At 41.8% G+C, this 19,036-nt stretch overlaps 2 protein-coding genes across 2 annotated transcripts; both read right to left on the bottom strand.

Annotated features, from left to right (window-relative positions):
• Positions 1 to 1,829: 1,829 nt before the first annotated feature.
• Positions 1,830 to 9,346, bottom strand: LOC110986456 (acid-sensing ion channel 2-like). Its single transcript, XM_022248331.2, has 8 exons — positions 8,701 to 9,346; positions 7,363 to 7,529; positions 5,968 to 6,097; positions 5,562 to 5,752; positions 4,071 to 4,275; positions 3,405 to 3,567; positions 3,034 to 3,125; positions 1,830 to 2,539 (listed from the first exon to the last, which is right to left on the bottom strand). Exons 1-8 carry the CDS (start codon positions 9,017 to 9,019, stop codon positions 2,310 to 2,312), a joined length of 1,497 nt encoding a protein of 498 aa, XP_022104023.2. The 5' UTR covers positions 9,020 to 9,346; the 3' UTR covers positions 1,830 to 2,309.
• Positions 9,347 to 11,876: 2,530 nt separating this feature from the next.
• On the bottom strand, positions 11,877 to 18,951 carry LOC110986461 (acid-sensing ion channel 2-like). Its single transcript, XM_022248337.2, has 8 exons — positions 18,279 to 18,951; positions 16,691 to 16,857; positions 15,851 to 15,980; positions 15,184 to 15,374; positions 14,611 to 14,821; positions 13,952 to 14,111; positions 13,152 to 13,243; positions 11,877 to 12,900 (listed from the first exon to the last, which is right to left on the bottom strand). The coding sequence occupies exons 1-8, from the start codon at positions 18,610 to 18,612 to the stop codon at positions 12,680 to 12,682; spliced, it is 1,506 nt and encodes a 501-aa protein (XP_022104029.2). The 5' UTR covers positions 18,613 to 18,951; the 3' UTR covers positions 11,877 to 12,679.
• Positions 18,952 to 19,036: the final 85 nt, after the last annotated feature.

The raw sequence follows: 19,036 nt of genomic DNA on the forward strand, positions 1-19,036 counted from the left end.
GTGTTATATGGACACAATAGAAGTGTTAAACGGCTCCACTTGATCTTCCTCCGATTACAGTGTCACATCAAAATGACTTCAATACACGCCCTCACTCAGGAATTTGTGTGAAAAAAGAGCCTTGAGGTACTGAAACATTTTAAACCGATGTAACTGTTTGACCAATGAAACACGTAACCCCGGGGCGGGAAAGTGCTGACAATCGGCAAAAGTCAGTAGCGGCACGGAGGAAAGACGACCTCACGCTAAGAGCTGTGATGTTAGAATATTTTCTCAAATTACGGTGAATTAGGAGCCCAATAGGGGTGACCGCTTGTGTATTCAAATGGTCAGTGTAGAGATGACCTGGTCATGGCAAGCCTGCAGGCGCTGTGGTCATTTAAAGTCAACCTGAAGCCACTGAGCGTCTGAAACTAATGGCCTGGTTCCCTATTTTCTGAGGCATCGGCGTTGCAAACAGGAAATATCACATGCACCGAAAGTTAAAAACAAACTAAAAAGGCAAAACTCATGTGATACAAAATGGTCGTTTCAGCGGGAGGACTTCTCTGAGGGGAAGGGCGGGGCCTATCGGTGGGTTGGAGGGAGGTAGGTTTGTACGCAGCTCTTTTCATGCATCCTGTCAAAACAGTGATCAGTGACTGACGCTCTTTTCGGTGACATTTCTGTCAGATGACTTCCTGTTTTGTGACACTCACTTGCTGTGGATCACCATCACTTTCAGCCTTGGTCATATTCGTCCAAGAAGGAAGGTCAGAGGTCATCCACAAAGCAAGCTTAAGTTAATCCATTCGAAAATCCAAGACTAACTAAACCAGACGTTAATTGCCCTCAATTTACTGATGTGGGGAATTTAATAGAAAAGGACTTTATCCCACGGCATGGTCATGGAGGTTTTCAGAAAAGAAAGAAAAACCCATTACGGGTCATTGCCCTCATTGTCTGTAACATCCTGTGAGATCATACCCGTGCTGTGCCAAATTAGCAACGAAAAGCAATCCATTGGGTTCACGGGGCTCATGAGGGTTTATTTTATGAACTTAAAAACTTGGAAGGCACGAACAGTGCGGGAGTTTCATTGTTTCCTTAAGCTACGGATAATTTCTCTATTTGTATGACATACTTTGTTGATTTTTCTACGTTCATACATTTAGAGGCAAAAAAACTTTTTTATTCCGATTCTCGGGGGAAAACACAATAAAAGAAGTGTTCAAAACGATTGGTGGCGCTAGATTATTGCGTTTTCGCTTTTTGCTAAAGAACATCACCAACAATTGGCCAGCAATACCGTGAACTTAGTAGCAATATTTATGGAATTTTTTTAGGCGAATTATTTTAGTGAGGAAACACATGTATATAAAGAGCTTTCAAAAAGGCTAGCTGTACTAGCGATGTCACCAAAAAATCCGTATTAGGGAAATTAATAACTTTGTATGATGAAAATTATCATGTATAAAAAAGCAGGAACGCAAAAGCCATCTGGTACTGGAAAAAAACACACGATTTTTTGGAGGTTCAGCGAAGTTCAAACATGCACACTGTGGTTAACCTTCAAATTTAGACTCCATCTGGATATAAACCGTCTGTTTATGACAGATTTCCGACTCGGTTGATCTGAAAACGACCCACTACAAACCGCTCAATTTCCTAAAACGAACCTACAATTATAAAACCACAAATACCACCCAAACGGAACGAAACGTGAGCGACCGTGATCCACATTAAGTTTATCAGGGATGGGGCTAGTTCAAAGTGGAATGGTAGGAAACAGAAGACGCCAACAAAGCAATTTCTAAAGACATTAATTTATCAAACTTTATTTACACTTTCAAGTTCATAGATGAGCGTTTTGAATTAATAAAAGGAAATTTTCGAGTGATTATTTTACAAAAGCGCAACTCCCCAAAACTTCAATATTTATGTGACCCCGACAAAAAGGGCTCCATTTTGAGAAAGAAATTGGTCAACGCCCGGAAATCTTCCTCAAATATAGAGACCAAAGGCCTTTCTATTTATCAAAAGATAAATATGTAAGGTATTTTTCTATTGGTTTTCCAACACGCATATTATATTACATGGCAAGTAATAAGAAAGTAAGTAAGCAACTTTCTTAACCATTAATTTGAAACCGTGCTATGTTAAAACGATCCGACCCGTGATGTGTGTGGTCCTCGCATCAAACGTGAAGTACATTACGAATCAATCTGGCCAGATATCTGAACGACATACTGTGGTATTTACACTTTTCCAGAAAATGTGCATTCTTTTGTTTTTGATTTTGATTGATGATTTTTCTCCCCTCTAGAAAACTACCTGTCCTTCGATTTATCTCTGCCCATATCGATAATCGATATTCCATCTTCGGCATTTTCGACATCCTTCTCTTTGCCCGTCAGGTTAGCGCGGGAGTCGCCCACACGATTTGACGAGCCCTTACTAGTACAAGACGCCGTCACCTCATCGAATAAATACTCCAGTAGTTGCATGACGGTCAAAACGCTGCCCCCGAGGAACAAACCGAAGTTCCCGCCCAGTGTAGCTGAAATTTCAATAAAATATTTGTCAAAAAGGGCGATGGCAAGAAGAGGCAAATATTCAGGGCCTACAGAGGGCGCTATACAACGAGGCTACTAGGTGTGCGGTGTAGTGTTGTACAGTACTTTCTTCTCTTCATGTACTGCAACTTAAAGCTAATGAACTGTAAAATAGTAATGAAACTATAAACTAATAGTGAAAAAATGTGCCATTTTTTAAAAAGAACTATAACATTTCTTGTGATTACAAAAAAATAATACTCTGTCAAAGGGCCTTTTGAAATGTATGATCGATTAGCCATTAATAGAATAAAGCTGATGGGAGACTCCTATTGTTTAGGTATGTGTGTAATGTTCATGCTACAATGGTTTACATGGTCGATTAACAATTTACCAAAATCTTCAAGTTTAAAATGAGGCTTAAGCGAATCTGTAGAGTTTTCTTCAAAGGTCCTATTAATGTTCGACCGAATTCATTCAAATCGGGCAGCAATCTTACCTAAAATGGTAAAAACCGTCATCTCGGGAAGTTGTTCGATCACCTCGTGGTTGAGGGCTTCGAAATAGATGGACAGTAAGACCAGGTTGTTTCTAGGGAGAAAAAGAAAGCGGCGGACAGCAAAATATGAATGAGAGAATTTTTGCGCAGGTCAAATCTGTACCAGGAGGATTTTGCTAACATTTGCTAGCTTGAAAATCCATAGTTTTTAACATTAATATTGAATATTATCGCCAGTAGTGAATCCTGTTTTTCAACCTGCATTAACCTGGGTCGTCAATTATCCTTTTCTACATCCTATAATGTGTATACTACATCGCTTTCAAAGTTTCGTTTGACCCAATGATCTCTTCCGGCCATTAATTACTTACTCTATGTACTCGGCCGTGAAGTTGTGCGTTGTGCTGTTGCTGTATATTGTCTCAATGAAGTTGGCACGGAGCTTCACGTTGGTAGTGGTGAACGGGTAAACCTCTAACTCACAGGGGGATTTGCAATCACAGGAACTTTCTGTTTCGCCCGTAACAGCTTGAACTATAGCAAAATGGGGCAAAAATTCATCATTTAAGGCATTGGCTATAACGATCGTATTCTACCTTTTTTCATTATTGTTGCCTTGTCCACAAAAGAGTGCACACACATTTACGTTATAAAATGACAAAATGAAATAGAATAAAAGAAATTCCAAAATACGAGTGCGTTTCTTTGCATGTTTGAACACTTTTCTTTCAACATGAGGTCAATTAATTGCATTTGCATGGTCGGATTATAACCAGCAATTTCTGGAACTCTGTGTTACAGAGTAAGCAACTGAGCAGTCCAGCTTCCAAAATGGTTTTATTTTTTACACAAACTTTTGAGCAGTTCAACAACCCGTCTGGTCAAACTTTTTATTGGTAGGCCTACGGTGCGTCAATTTTGAGGTGCTCATTTGGCTTGGCATCTTTGATTTACATTTACAACATTCGGGAAGTTTTGTAGATAAGGAGTAATTTGAGGTATTTATGCCTAACTGTTTACGTGTCTGAATCACAAACCTAACACAACGTGAGCACACTCGTGCGACTCGGCCGGATTACAGACCGGGGCTGTCCCAGGCTGTTCTACCAGTCTGCACCCGCACTGATCCACCACCAAGTCCGTTTCACACTCGATCCGGCAAGCCTGGATCGAGTAGTGGTCAAAGTACTTCAGACTGCCATCCTCTTCACACATTGTGTAAGGAAAAGGGAGGCTAGATATCTACAAATAGAAAATGCATGTCCTTTTAAGGAGGCTAAAAATACGTGCACAGCCTGTCAAGTTGTTTTGATGATCTTGCGATCTCTAATTGTTCTTTCCTTTCATTCAAGTGGCACGCGAGTGGAAAAATGATTGCGTTATCATATAGAATTACCACCTCTTTAGAAAAGCAAAGACTTGAATAACTCGATTGCCAAAAAGTTACTTGAGCCTTTCCGGAACATCCAACATTAAAACCTATACAAAACTGCATCTTTCGGGAAATGGGTATGTAGCATTGTGAGTGATATACACCCAAGTATATCAGGATTCCCTGGTACCTTGATACTGACAGCGCTATCAATTTGATAATAAAAATAGACTGGGTGCTCACGTTCTTCGAGGAAAAAAAGAAGAATTTGGCTTCAAAATACTTAGCCTTTGACAGAAAACTGTATGAATTTTCAACACGGTTTGTAGAAAACGTGATGTGCTTTTTGGGGGGTGGGGGCTGCGGCTTGCCGTATTAAACATACAAGTCCAAGGGAAGTGGCCTTTGCAGGTAGCCAGTGATTTCCATAAGTACGCGTGTTTTTCTCAACCGTGCTTTCGGCCATAATGTCCGAAGAACTGAGGATAATCTATACGTATATACGGACGTATATAAAAAAAACCTGGACTTTGTATGGAGAAGAAGCCAACCAGCGGCCATTTTACCGAGCCGAATACAAATGCGTGGGTTGGCTCCCTCTACGTCAGGAAGAACAAAGGTGGGCATTGACAGGAAAGCTTTGTATTCGGCTCGATAAAATGGCCGCGAGTGGATTCAATGATCTCTATAAGCTGATTAAGGGCATTGCGAGTCCAGATTTTATTATACATGTCCGTGGGATAAACCTTATCTTAATAACCCTGTCTGACGTGATCCGATGCGCCCTGGAAGTAGTTAAAAACAAACTAACCAATGAGGGCGCAGTATGCATAAACTTCACTCAGTCCCCGTCCGACCCTAACAAGGCGCAGGGATGGGCGAATCTCTCAAACCAGATTTTGTGAAGGAAGAGCAGACGTGGCAAAGCATTGTGGGTTGATGGCTGCCTTATAAACCAATGCATGTTTAGACAAGATGTGTTGAACAGAACTGTCTTTTAAACTGATTCTATCCGAGGAAGGCAAAAAAATTACGTTGTCCAAGCTGAAAAACGTACTTCATTTGGAGGACAGTGATATGCATATACCTTTGGTACTAACAAGCAAATACTTCTTATATGCAAATAGCTTTTGTGCATCAAACTTTTCTTGCTCACTTGTTCGTGCCGGGTTGCGACGAAGGTATGGTGGCCCGGACCTGCTCCGAAGCCCAGCTCCTTGACGTAGGGCGGCTCTGAGGGATGATGCAGCATCCACTTGATCCCTGCGTCCTCGGCAGCTCCGTCAAGGTCGTTGCTAGGCGTGTACTCCTCCTCTTGGATATTCAAGGTCAACTTCAGGCCATTGGCTGCAGTAAAAATTGAGATGTTTTTCATGGCGATATGAAGCTTTCGGATTTGTCTTAGTGCGCACATTACAATGCTGTCCGTACTTTTTCTAAAATGCCAACGTAACATTGCATTCTTTGTATACTATTCAATTCGAATAGTCCAACTGGAAGTTCTGAGAGCCGTTCAGCCTTCTGGCTGAGACAGTGAGAGTTTACTTTGTGTTTATACACACCTGCTCCAGCAGAGATTGTCGAATGACGATCCTGGTCTAACTCCACGTGATTGAAGGTATAGCAGTTCCCCAGGTGGGAAAAGACGTGGTGGAAGTCTTGGGAGTTGCAAGGCGAACCTTTCCACGTACACTAAAATTGATATTTTTGTAAGACACCAGTTTTGTCAAAACAATCATAGCGTAATGTCTTTTAAGAAAGCAATCCACGTAGTATCCATTGCATCCTGGAGTAGGAGGCTATGCATTCGTCCCCTCGATTATGCAAGTTCTACACCCCTTCTCGAGGTCGTTAAGTGACATTTGTTATTAGGATGCCCACGATCGATAATGCACTACATGTACTACCCGGTGTGTGACCAATGCAACGTCTTCGTAATCGTTCGGGCGAGATTGGTACACCGTTACATGTAAATTGGCCAGAGTCCGTGGTTCGCCAGTGGTGCAGAATCCACCATCGATTGTAGTAAGTCAAGATAAAACACGCCAGTTTTGAAGGGGGCCAAACTGAGATTGAGTCACCTGTTTGTTTTGTTTTTTAAATTCCTAAGCTAATGCACAAGTATAACGTCAGTGTAGACAGATGCCTCAATGTTAACAAAAAGCAACAAAAGTTGTTTTTACAAGTAATAAGAGAAAAAGTTTTGTGCTAAAGTTCCCCTTTTGACTTTGCAAATCGTGTGAAGAGCACGTACTGAAACGTAGCCTAAACCTTGAGAAAGGCCATGAATGGTTACACAAAATAAATTGTCAAAATTATTGCCCCTCCCGGCAAGAAGATTTCAAAACGACAATTTGGTTCTCGATCCGCCCATGATGATAATGGACATTTTGTTTTCCAGTACAGAATTTAAATTATCGATATTTCACTGTATCTTTCATTCATGTTGCTAAAAGTCCTACAAACAGTACATTGAGTGTCTGAAGAGACATCCGAGAGAACATTTGCACCAAATAACGGGTGAAATTCGTTTCTTTGTTTCGTCAACTGTGACCCTACCTTATGAAGTGTAAAACTGTGACACAATTAAATATTCATAGAGATCCCACTTCCTTCACAACATTTGTAAAATATGGGGGAGAATTGTGATAAGGATGACAATCTGCGTCTGAGATGCTTCAAAAGAATGGTTCTGGGGATCTACATAGTAAAATGAGCAGCTGTGAAGTCAAGATTTATGGCTAAAAATGAGTAAATATGTCTTATCTGTGATTTCGGGCCAAGGAAATGATTCGAAAGTTGAGTCTAAGTATCCAGCCTTTGGCGGTCCCCAGAGGGAACAAAAGCTTTTATTACATGTTGTTGCGAACACCAAAGGCTGTTGATACTCAGCACATAGCCTTTTCTTCCAGTGGACTTCAAAAAATAACAAATTCCAGTACAGTCGCTCTTCCCACCTCCACTATCATCTCGTCCAACTGGTGCCCCGTACGGTTGGTAAACTCAGTCATGTCGTAGTCCTCTTCAACTTCCAGAGCCGTCCAATTAACGGCGGCCAAATTCTGCTTAAACTCGTCCGTGTATAGATGTGGATTGATGAGATTGTGGTCTTCGTCGATGATACCTGGTGATATTATTGACGAAACTTGAGAACAGTAACTGAAACATCATTTACAATCTTTGGTTTGGGTTGGTTTTGATGAAGAGGGGATGTGTGATGTAATGTGATTCGAGAACCCTTTTGTTAAACCCGCAATGATTCACCTTTAACGCAGCATCAGTCTTTTTTTCTTTAATTAAAAATGGTCCTTTTAACCTTTTCCCGACACTGGTTGGTCAAGGATTTCAAGGGGGGGGGCTGTACAGTGTCCAAATGTTGTGCCCCTCCAACTAATGTTCTGACCAAGTTTTCGCAGTCAGTTTCGATTCAGCGTTAGTGCTTTAAGTTACATGTTCAGTAAATCTTTGCAACGATTGTGTCGAGGACCGATCAAATAAATAGATGTGCAAAATAAAACAAAGTGAAGGCGGAATGCTTAACCACTGCAATGTCAATGCCCATCTTTCCCCTTTTTTGGCATCATGGGGGAGCGGGTTAGCGAGCGGTTCTTTCTTCGCTTTGCACCATTGAGGTCTGGGTTCGAGTCCCGGCTTGGCCCAGGCTTTAAGTGCATTTGGTCTCCAGTCCACACTCGCTCTCGCAGGTTTTCTCAGGGCAATGCGGTTTCCTCCTGCCTCTAAAACCGGACCTTCTTGCTACCTCAAGAGGGGACCGCATTGGAAATAAATTGCAAAACTTTCATGGGCTATCTCTGGTATTACCTAATTGTGCGGTAATACCAAATAAATCCAACCCAAAGCTTTGTTCATATCAACCATTGCCTAGTTTAGATTATGGATTTACGAGGAGTCCCCGAGGTTTGTAATTAAATGCATAGGGCATGTCGCCCTCTTACTGAACAGAGTCTGGCAGTCCCTTCGGGACCAAGCTTATGTTGTTTTCAAAAGCCCCAAATTGGCAAGTATTTTACACTCTTTTTTTAGCAATGTCTCTTTAATCCTTCAGTTCTGCGAAAGGGAGTCTTCTACGGCAGCGAAGGTATTTGTGGGCCGATACACACCTTGTAAGATGTCAAAAATCAAGGGAATAAAAATGTAGAGCTTTCCTCAAGGAAAGGACCGCATGGATGAACTTGATTTTCTAGCAAGTGGTATGAAGTGGAAGGGCCACATGTGAACAATAGCTTGGTCCTTATATCTCAGTGATGCAAGGTCTTAGCTATCACTATACTCACCCAGATGAGTCCCAACATTCTTAAGGTCGCGCTCGGTCCAAGCAGACTCCCGGTATTTGTTGAAGTTGCAAAGGGTCACGGCAGGGAACTCCAGCTCATCGGCGTAGTTGATGTCCACCTTGGTGACGTGGTTCCATTCGAAGAAGCTGATGAAGGACAGCGCTGTCTGGTACAGGAAGAAGCCCAGCGCAGCCAGGGTGACGACGGCCCAGATCAGACGGCGCAGAACCCCGCCGCTCCCGGCCACATGCTTCAGTCCGTGGAGGTCCGAAACGTCCCGCGCCCATTCCACAAGATGGCAGCGCTTGTAGCATCCCATGCCAGCAGTTCTTGCTCGATTTGGCGATTACAAATCTCTGTCCTGCTTCCAGAAGTTCCTCAGATTCGTATATGGGCAGTGCACACAGGAGGTGTCGTTTTGTCTCCTGCATAGAACGTAGCACGACTCGTGTAGCCGTTTACATGTTCCAGTCAATGTGCTGTTGTGTCGTCACCGCGATTTTATTCTTCTCCCGTGGTCAATAAGGCTTAGGAGTCCATTTTATCACCTATCGATGATCGGATTAAACCTCATTGGAACTGGTTACTATTCGATAAACCCACTGGCCAACGAAACTGTATCAATCAATTCAGTACCATGGCAACAAATTATGTAACAGTTTAGGACAAACAAAAAAAACTAAAAAACTAAAAATAAATTGTTGCCCCATCTTTTGGCTTCCTTTTGAAAACCACAACACTCTAGACTGACATGGACTGACTCTGCAAGGTGGCTTCAAATCCTCTTCATAAAACGTTCCCCTAGCCCTGTACAGTGTATTCACTTGCATAATAGGTGTTTATTTTTCCTTCTCCCGATGAGAGGGTAAATATAGTAACAATATGCTCAGTTACCATCAATCTTTGGTGCAAGCAGCGCGCCGCACGTCGTGTGATTGTATTGCAGGTGCTACCGGACCTCACTGCGCATGAAGACAAACACTACTCACGTCTAAATCGACGGAGACGACTTCATGGCAAAGGCCTCTCGCCGATGAAAGTTGATTTCAGAAGAGAAAACCCTTCCTTATTAACGTGAATCATACGCAGTCAGGCCAGCCTTATCCCTTCCACTGTACTATGGTTGTTGGTAGCTACGGTGCGAATCCACACAAGTGCACGAACATCACGCGTGGGTTGTCTTCCGAATTACACGACAGGCTTCGGGGGCTCGTTACTGAAACTGACAAGTTTCTTCTTTTCTTCTCTGAAAGGATTCTGGGTCCACGGTGACATAATCGACATCTTGGGCTCTTGCGTCGTCCCGGTCGAGAAAAATGGATATTTTTTATTAATTATAATAACGGACTCAGCAGTCTTTGCATACCTGTCAGTGAGATGGATTTTTTTCTCGAGTATGCTTCCCGAGTTTCAGTATCGAAGACGGAGCTATTCGTTGCGAACACAATGAGGGAAATTGACGGTTGACGGTAAATGAAGCCAGTGATTGAAGGAAACAATAAACAAGGAAGTTTGGATACGTAATAATAATTTTCAATTTAACTTTGGTGGACAGGTATTAGAAAAGTACTCGGCAAGTGCATACAAAACCGTGGATCTTTTTTTCAAAAGTCTGGTAGTGTGGGCTCTTTATTTCTTTTATTTTTTTCTTTATATTTTTCTTTATTTATTCATTCATTTTAAAATATTTTCTGTTCAAGGTCCGCATATCAACCAACTTTATCCTCACCAAACCACTAAACTTTATGCAGTAAATTTAGTTTTCAGAAAAGACCCATTCTACAAGATTTGTCTGAAAAATTCAGTGTTTTCAAAGTGAATACCTCAAGAATGTTTGGTTAAAGTTGACTCTCAAGGACGTTTTAGAGCTTTCAGATGGCTAATACATGTAAATCACTGCCGGGAAAAATTAGTGGCTTCCGTATATGAAATCCATCCCGAACCAGTCATGATTATGTATTAAGTTGGTCTGTTGTGGATCTATATATAGGATTTACACGACTCACTTAGTGAACTATTGTGCGCAGGACGGCTTCAACAGAGACATCTTGCGTTCTTTGACACAAAAAAATTGAGCTTCCCAAAATAACAAATGCGCTCAAACAAAATAAGCCTTTCATTCATAATTCGGAGATTGATTTTATGACGCCATTGAGAACATCGATGTTTTCACTCTCATCACGAAAGGTCAGTGACGATAAGAAAACTATTGCTGGTGAAGAGTGTCTGTATAAAAGATGATGGGGCTAAAGATGACCGATGCGAGATGTATACTTTAGTGATGCGAGAGGGATAGACATATCAGACGAGGTGGGTGCATGGATCTTTCTTCAGGGCAAGGCATGCAGGTAAGCCCGATTAGGTGTTACCCACTAAACTTTTGCACATGACTGTACTTGAATGGGCGGCCAAAAATTGCACGAATATTGCCCTTGGTTGATGCCACATTGTACCTCGAACTGTAGATTTGCCCGTTACTTTAAAAGTCGTATTTTTATTGCGTATTTTACAGTTGTGTATAATTTTGGTGTTTTTTTATAGTTGGGTCATTCTATAAATTTGGGGTCCAAAGTGTGACATTTTTCCGGCCCAGTGACCTCTGACATGTCTACCATCTGACATGTTTGACGAGGGATGTATCACTGAAATTGATTTCGAACTATCTTTAATTGTCTGGCAGCTAATTTGCAGTACTTATGCAATCTTGGAATTAAACAGTTAGTTCTAAACATTAAAAATCCTATGCCAGATGTAACAGGGACGGGAAAAAATTGGACCCCAAATTTATAGAATGACCCAGCTGCTTTGCATGGTCAGCCATAGTGCGTCATTTTTTCCTACCACTGCAGTGGTAGGAAAAAATAAAGCTGTGAAAGAAAGAACGGGTCCCATGTAATTTTGAGAAGTAATGACGTTTCATGTGAGCCAGACAAGAGTACCGCTTTGGTATAAAAAAGGAATGACGTCATAACGTTTGTTGCCTGATTTTTTTTTCACGGAAATGGTGCTAGTGCTGCAAGAAGACCTTGCAAACGGTTGTAAATTCACCTAATTTGGAAAGCAGAACTGTGCTTCATCTTCCAATCACTGACAAGCACAATTACAGAATGCACTATTTCAGAAATAAAATTTGACCAACTGGTCAATTTAAGTACACAAACAACTTGACAAATATAGGCAATGGCAGATTTATTTCATGTAATGAGTACATTTTCATTTTAAATAAAACATGCTAGCGACTGAAAATACCTCGTAATTCTTATCACTATATAGTACCATGCTAAAGTATAATAATCTGTAAACAGTGACGAAAACAAAATCTTGATCGGCTTGAATTCTCTTTTTCTAGAGTCAAAAGAGAAATTCACTATTTTATATTAAATTCACCATTTCATTTCTAACTTTTAAAAACATTTGGAACATTATACAACTGTTTATCCACTTGTCCGTCTGTTGATGGGCTGTCTGTCAGTAGAATCATTTCCAGCATGATTGCCGAGGGCTGTAAATGGCTACGTGCAACAGTTACGGGCTTGCGGCTGGAGATGTAACACTTCCCGTAGACTCGTGCATTACTGCCCACCGGATAGCCAACCGTAGATGTGACATTAGATGCGGCCCTATACTGGCGTAGTGTTCTCCTGGGTGTTACACTAAATACATTTCCTCAAAATTTCTTCAAAAAACATTTTTTTCTAAATAGTAGTTAGGCCCTAATGTAATAGCTAACAGAGATCAGAGTCAAAATATCGTATAGGCCTATTATTTGCCATAGACAACCTAATTGTTACTAGGTAAGCACAAATTGAAAAGGTATATAAAAATTATGATGTCATTGGCAGTGAAAACACGTGGTTCTACCATCAATAATTAAGCCTTGCATATATAGACCTGAGATCATAAATTAAATACATGTACATGACTACATTATCACAATAACCCCAAACGTCAAGTACTTAACTTTTTGTTGTCCGGACTGTTATCTGTTCCATTGGCGTCCATGTTCCAACTCTTTCTCAGTATCGATAACCGATATGGGTGCGGCCCTGACCGTCAAAATCTCGCGAGCATTGCTAATGCGACCGGAGGTCTTTCGCCTTGTACACGATGCTGTCAACTCATCGAAGACATACTCCAGCAACTCCACTATCGTCAGGACGCTAGCCCCGAGGAACAGACCAAAGTTTCCGCCCAAAGCAGCTGAAAAGGGGAGTAACTCATAATTGAAGGAATCATTTCATTGGAGTAAAACGGTCTTGCTTATAGACAATCCTCCCAAGTTGTGATACCAAATCAGTTTACATTGCCGTCAAGTTTTGAAGTTGAACTTCCTTTTCGAATTTTCTGATTGATTTATTTCTTTATTGATTGATTGGTTTTTGGGGGGTGGGATGGGGAGGGGAATTATGGTGTAAATCCGTTGGCCACATTAAACATTGACAGCTTCTTACCGAGCAGGCTCGGTACGGTCATCTCCGGAAGTTGCTCTATCACTTCGGCGTTCAAGGCCTCATAGTAGATAGACAGGAGCACAAGATTGTTCCTGTACATTGAAACGAAAAGAACAATTGGCACCACGCCCCTTAAAAATATAGTGGTTGGGTCAAAATGTAAATCAGTATTGTGACGTCCTTGATGTAAGGACTGTGATTGGCTTTTTGTGCGCAGCACTTGACTGTGATGGCGCCGCACATGAGAGGCTCAGTTGGGTCCTCAAGCCTTAATTTATTTCCTTGTTCATATCCTCTTACCATCTGCTGAGCAATGTACGTGGAGATGAGCGCCAATCGTCACGTGATTTAATACGGTTTGTGCATGTCGCAAGGTGTACCGGTACATTTCCCAAACTTCATCATACGGTTCACTATCGGTCTAAGCTTCCATAGTAATATTTGCGTCATTAAGCCTGTACTGGTGAAATGGCAGCTAAAAGCATTGATTCTGATTGACCAAACAGATATTTAAGGTATAGCTCATGTATGGGCTGCACGCTTCCATGTATCAACACAGCCGCAATGTTGGTACCTCACCTTTCGGGGTGAAGAGCCCTCACGCGACATCGCTGGTATTCTCCATCATGCAGTGTGATTGGTGGATTGTTTAGGTAAATACAATTGGGCACCATATCGAAAACGCCGAAGCCATGCTGGGCATCGAATTTACATTCAAAATGACTAGAACATGTTTTCAGATAGATATCATTTTCTAGCTTTGTGCATCCTGTAGAAAGTTTAATTAATACTTGACTTACTGTATGTAATCAGCGGAGAAGTTATGAGTGGTGTTGCTGTAAATTCTCTCGATGTACTTCGCTCGAAGCCTAACGTTGGTGGTTGTAAAGGGGTAACTTTCAACTGAACACGGTGACGAACAGTCGCAGGCTTGGTCTCCATGGCCCGCCACTGCATGAACTGTATGTTTTAAGCCAGTGACAAAAGTAGCTTAAGGCCTGTGCTTTCCTCACTGACAGGTATCTTATAACTATTGGTCGATATCCAAGTAATTTAGCTGTATTACTAGTTTTAAAATATTTAAAAAATCAGATAAAGCTTAGTTTGGCACTTGAATTAGTGCCTTTTATTGGATGCGTCCGATTTTAATTCCAAAAAATATTTTTCAGATGTTTGCAAGCATTAGTCTCGGGCTTTCCAAATACTCGGCTTCGTCTCTGTTCAAGGTCTTGTGTCTAAAATCGATCAATGAATGTTGGCCAACGCTCTTCAATATAAATACAAATATGTACTTCAATATTTGTCCCAATAGTTCAATGTTCTGGTGGCGCACTCTGGCTTATAATCGTTAGGCCCATTTCAAAGGCAGGGATTAAAAATCAGGCGAAGCCTCAGGTGGGCACGGAGCTTGGAATTGGAAGACCCATTTTGAATTTAAGTAACAAGTACTGAAACCGACCCAGAGCGGCTTGGGCGCATTCGTGCGTCTCAGCGGGGTTGCAGACAGGAGCGTTTCCCGGCTGTTCAACCAGTCGGCACCCGCATCTCTGCACTACGACCTCGGTCTCGCACTCGATCCGGCAGGCTTGAAGCGAGTAATGATCGAAGTGGTCGAGGAAGCCAGCACTTGTCTCCATGCAAGGTGTGTACGGTGAAGGAAGACTTTCAACCTGAAATATAAGAAAACGTAAAATGGATGCCAAAACAAGCTGGTAAAAGACGGGGGGACTCTCTGTCTTTACTTTTGAAGATCATCTTGTATCTTTAAGCATGAAAATCTTATTTTCTTTCCGCGGGTTTTAAAGGAATAATTTTTCGGGCCTACGTGCTGACCATTGTATTTTTGTTTGAGATAACCAACTGTAATTCCATAGTACAAATCATTACTAAAGTTTATTTTGTCTGCTCGTGACAGAAATCGGCATTTAAAAAGAATAACTGAAGGACAGTTTGATGAAATCAGTTGCTATGGCCTACTATCGGTTACAAGTTTCTATAAGGTAAGAGAGTGAATCACACGTGGGCTGTGTACCTCTTCGTGACGAACGGCGACGAAGGTATGGTCGCCCGGACCCGCCCCGAAACCCAGCTCCTTGACGTAGGGCGGCTCTGAGGGATGATGCAGCATCCACTTGATCCCTGCGTCCTCGGCTGCTCCATGAAGGTCGTTGCTAGGCGTGTACTCCTCCTCTTGGATATTCAAGGTCAACTTCAGGCCATTGGCTGCCAAAAACACCGAACAACTGAACAGTCCATCGACAAAACACCTGATGCCACTGTTGACACATAACTTGCTATTTCTGTGACATCACTAAAGGTAGTCTACACACGCGCCAGGTTACAGATTAATATTAAAACATAAACTTCAGCTTTTTGAGAACCGTTTTACCAGCGTTTGCTTAATACACGCTTACTGACTATATACTACATGTATGATAATGTTTTTAAACAGACAATACAGACAGTAAACCTTTGAGCTCAAACCTTGCCTGGATGGTTTAGATTCATATAAAAGTAATGATCAGCGTGTTGGCTCTGTATCACAATAACTATCAAAGACGGAAAATAGAAGCAATTCGGGGATTCCACTCTTCTGCATGCAGCGCAGGCTAAGCATCTTTTTTTTCTGGACTTTTAGAAATTGCTTCAGATATATGCACTGGGGCGTATAGAGTGTTTTGGCAAGTCTCGATACACACCTGCCCCAGCAGAGATGGATGAGTGACGCTCAGTGGCCAGGGCCACGTGGTTGAAGGTGTAGCAGTTCCCGAGATGGGAGAAAATGTGGTGGAAGTCGTCAGGAGAACAGGGCTCATCTCGCCAAGAGCACTATTCAGGAAAAGAGAAAAACTACTGGAGCTTCGTTTGTGACTTACGACATGATTGAGACCGGAGATGTCATTATTCTCGGGCAAATAATGCATTTTAAATTTAAGATATGTTGTATAATTGATGAAAAGTAAATATATGTCTTCGTGTGGCCTCCTGCGTGTTACGCCTGCGCCTTCTGGTTCACGCATATAGCAGTACTTAAGACTAATTTTCGTATGACTGAGCACAAGCTAATGTCTATCATAGCATTCTGTAACTAGTTAAACTCGATGAGATGTTTGTAGACGAACTCCACAGTGTGAACAAAAGTATGAAATAACTTGTCATAATGATGTATATACCTTAATGGAGAAGCTTGAATGATTGATGACCCCTTCTTTTTCAAAAAAAGAAAGCTTTTTGCAAAGATTTGTTATCAGTACCAGAGATGCATTGAGAGAATGATTCTCAGAATATAGCAAGGAGAAACAATTGTGGAAGTGAAATTCGAGACAACAGTTGAATCTATCACTTTGTACATGTCCTCCCGGACAAAAGGCTACGCCCATACAAATAACCCAGCCTTTGACGGTCCCAACGGGAATACAATACAATGTATTCTTAATGTTCGTCGAGAAAGCCAAACGCAATCGTTATTTGGCAGGTAGCCTTCTCTTGCAGTGGATATCAAACAAAATGACAAGTTCCACTACAGTTTTGAACCCCACCTCCACTATCATTTCATCCAACTGGTGCCCCGTCCGGTTGGTAAACTCCGTCATGTTGTATTCATCGTCAATGTCGTGAACCGACCAATCGACGGCTGCCATCTTTCGCCTGAACTCCTCCGTGTACAGATAAGGGTTGATGAGGTTGTGGTCTTCGTCGACAATACCTGTAATCAACCACGAAAGAATGTCACTTCATCATTTGCAAAAGCGTGGAAAAATCTGTTGTTCTTCAAGCATGCATGTCACATTTTTCATGCAATATAATAAAAATATGCAACTCCTAAGAAATGCTCCTGTGTTTTCCATTTAACTCGATTTTCACTTTAGATAAGCCAATTTAAGTATACATGTATTTCCTGGTGACTTTTCATGCTGATGCTAACGACAATCTACAAAATGGAAAAAAATATAGTGTCATCCAGGACAACATTTCAATGTGACAGCTGTGTCTGTACTAGATTTCATCCGAATTTTGGAGAGTTTTCTGTCGCAAATTGTTTATTTATTTATTTATTTATTTTGCTCAATGTGGAGGTGCGTTGCTTCAGTTCACAGTAGGCCAGTAAGCAAAGTTTTCTCAACAATTTTTCCAATGAGCGAATGTTGGGTTTTGAACAGAACTGAACCTTTTGATATGAACGGTGTCTTTCTGTTGTGACATCAGAGCCATAGCCCCAAAATGTGTCAGGAAAGGCATCAAAAAATAATTTGTTATTGCATATTGCATTTGACTACATAGTGACGTCAGGTCTTACATTTTGGATGCAGATGCACAAGAGGTTAATAAACCATGCAGCGAATAGCCAAATCTCTTTCCCCCCGATAAGCAATAACCGGACTGATTGGGGTACTTCAATTATTCCCTCATGAGACAACAGAGCCAACTGCAATGTGTAACCATCCCACGGCAGTATTTCCGCCCTTCTTATACAATATTTTATCAAATAGTACATGTACAGCAGTGCATGTAATAACAGAATTCATGATGCAGCAAACCAAGTGGTATAATATTTCAACAATTGCAATTTCGACATGATGATCATTTTGGACCGGTGTAGCCTTTCTCTGTCCCGATTTTGAATTCGCCAAATATAGGAAATATGTATATGAAATTGTTACATAAATGTTACATAATGTTGCAAGGCTTTCATTGCTTCTTGTGACGAGTACGCAAAAGAAACTGGACATTAACGGTCGCTTTTAAATTAAATCTAAACCTTGCATAACATTCCAATGTTCCCTGAAAGCGTTTCTCTTGTCAAAATATTGTCATGCTCTTTTTCTTCTGCGAAAATCAACCTTTTTGTGCAGGAAATTCATTTTATGATATAAGTAATTAGCGGAATGGAAATTGGAAAAAGAATCAATACTAAATATCGATTTCTATGCAACGAAATGGGGGCGAAACACATTCCACTTTCTCATTTTCAGAACAACACAACACCAGTGACGACGGTGCGAAGGTGGAAAACCAGTTGATGAGCGTTCAGTATGTGCTCATATTCCTGTATGTATGGGAATTATGGAAGCTACCGGAATATGATTTTACGATATATACCGAAAGAAGGCTGGCCGCCGTACTCACCCAAATGGTAGCCGACATTTCTGATGTCGCGATCCGTCAGGGCCGACTCCCGGTACTTGTTGAAGTTACAGACAGTGACCGCGGGGAAGTCGAGTTTCTTCCGGTAGGAGATGTCCACTTTGGTGACGTGATGCTTCTCCACGAAGTGGATCAGCGTCAGCGTGGCCTGGTGCAAGAAGACGACCAGCGCGGCCAAGAAACACGCCGCCCAGATCAGACGGCGCAGTATCCCGCCCTCCCCAGCGATGTGCTTCACCCCGTGCAGGTCCGTATCCGTCAGGGCCCACTGACGAAGGTAGCAGCGTTTGTAACAGCCCATTGTGGGATATCTCATGAAACAGGCCCCGGAAATCTACCTTCAGTCGCAAAACTGCCTAAATCAAGACTACTGTAACCAACATTTGCTCTCTGCCTGTAGGTTTTCGCTTTTGGGCTCTGAAGCAGGGAACCATGGCACAACGCGTAGAAATAATTATCCCTAAAGGTCAGTAGGCCTACCTGTTTAGAGAAAATCACAAGGCAAACATCGTCTAATCATGGGCCCGATAATTGATTCTGTTCGTACCTTGAAACCCTTAGCTCATCTCCGGGTGATGTGACTGTCGTAAGTTAAAGCTCCGGATGAACAGTTCCGTTAATAATTCCTTTTGGAACTGTATGGGTGCTCTCCAGAAACGAGTGGTTTCGGTGAGATTAATAAGAAATGTCCTTCACCGTAAATGGAAGTACCGGAGAATATGTCCCTTGGGGATCAGTAA

The sequence above is a fragment of the Acanthaster planci genome, linkage group LG04 (genome assembly GCF_054643075.1).
Source record: "Acanthaster planci isolate LZ-2023a linkage group LG04, COTS_SCS, whole genome shotgun sequence".
Taxonomy (NCBI): Eukaryota; Metazoa; Echinodermata; class Asteroidea; order Valvatida; family Acanthasteridae; genus Acanthaster; species Acanthaster planci.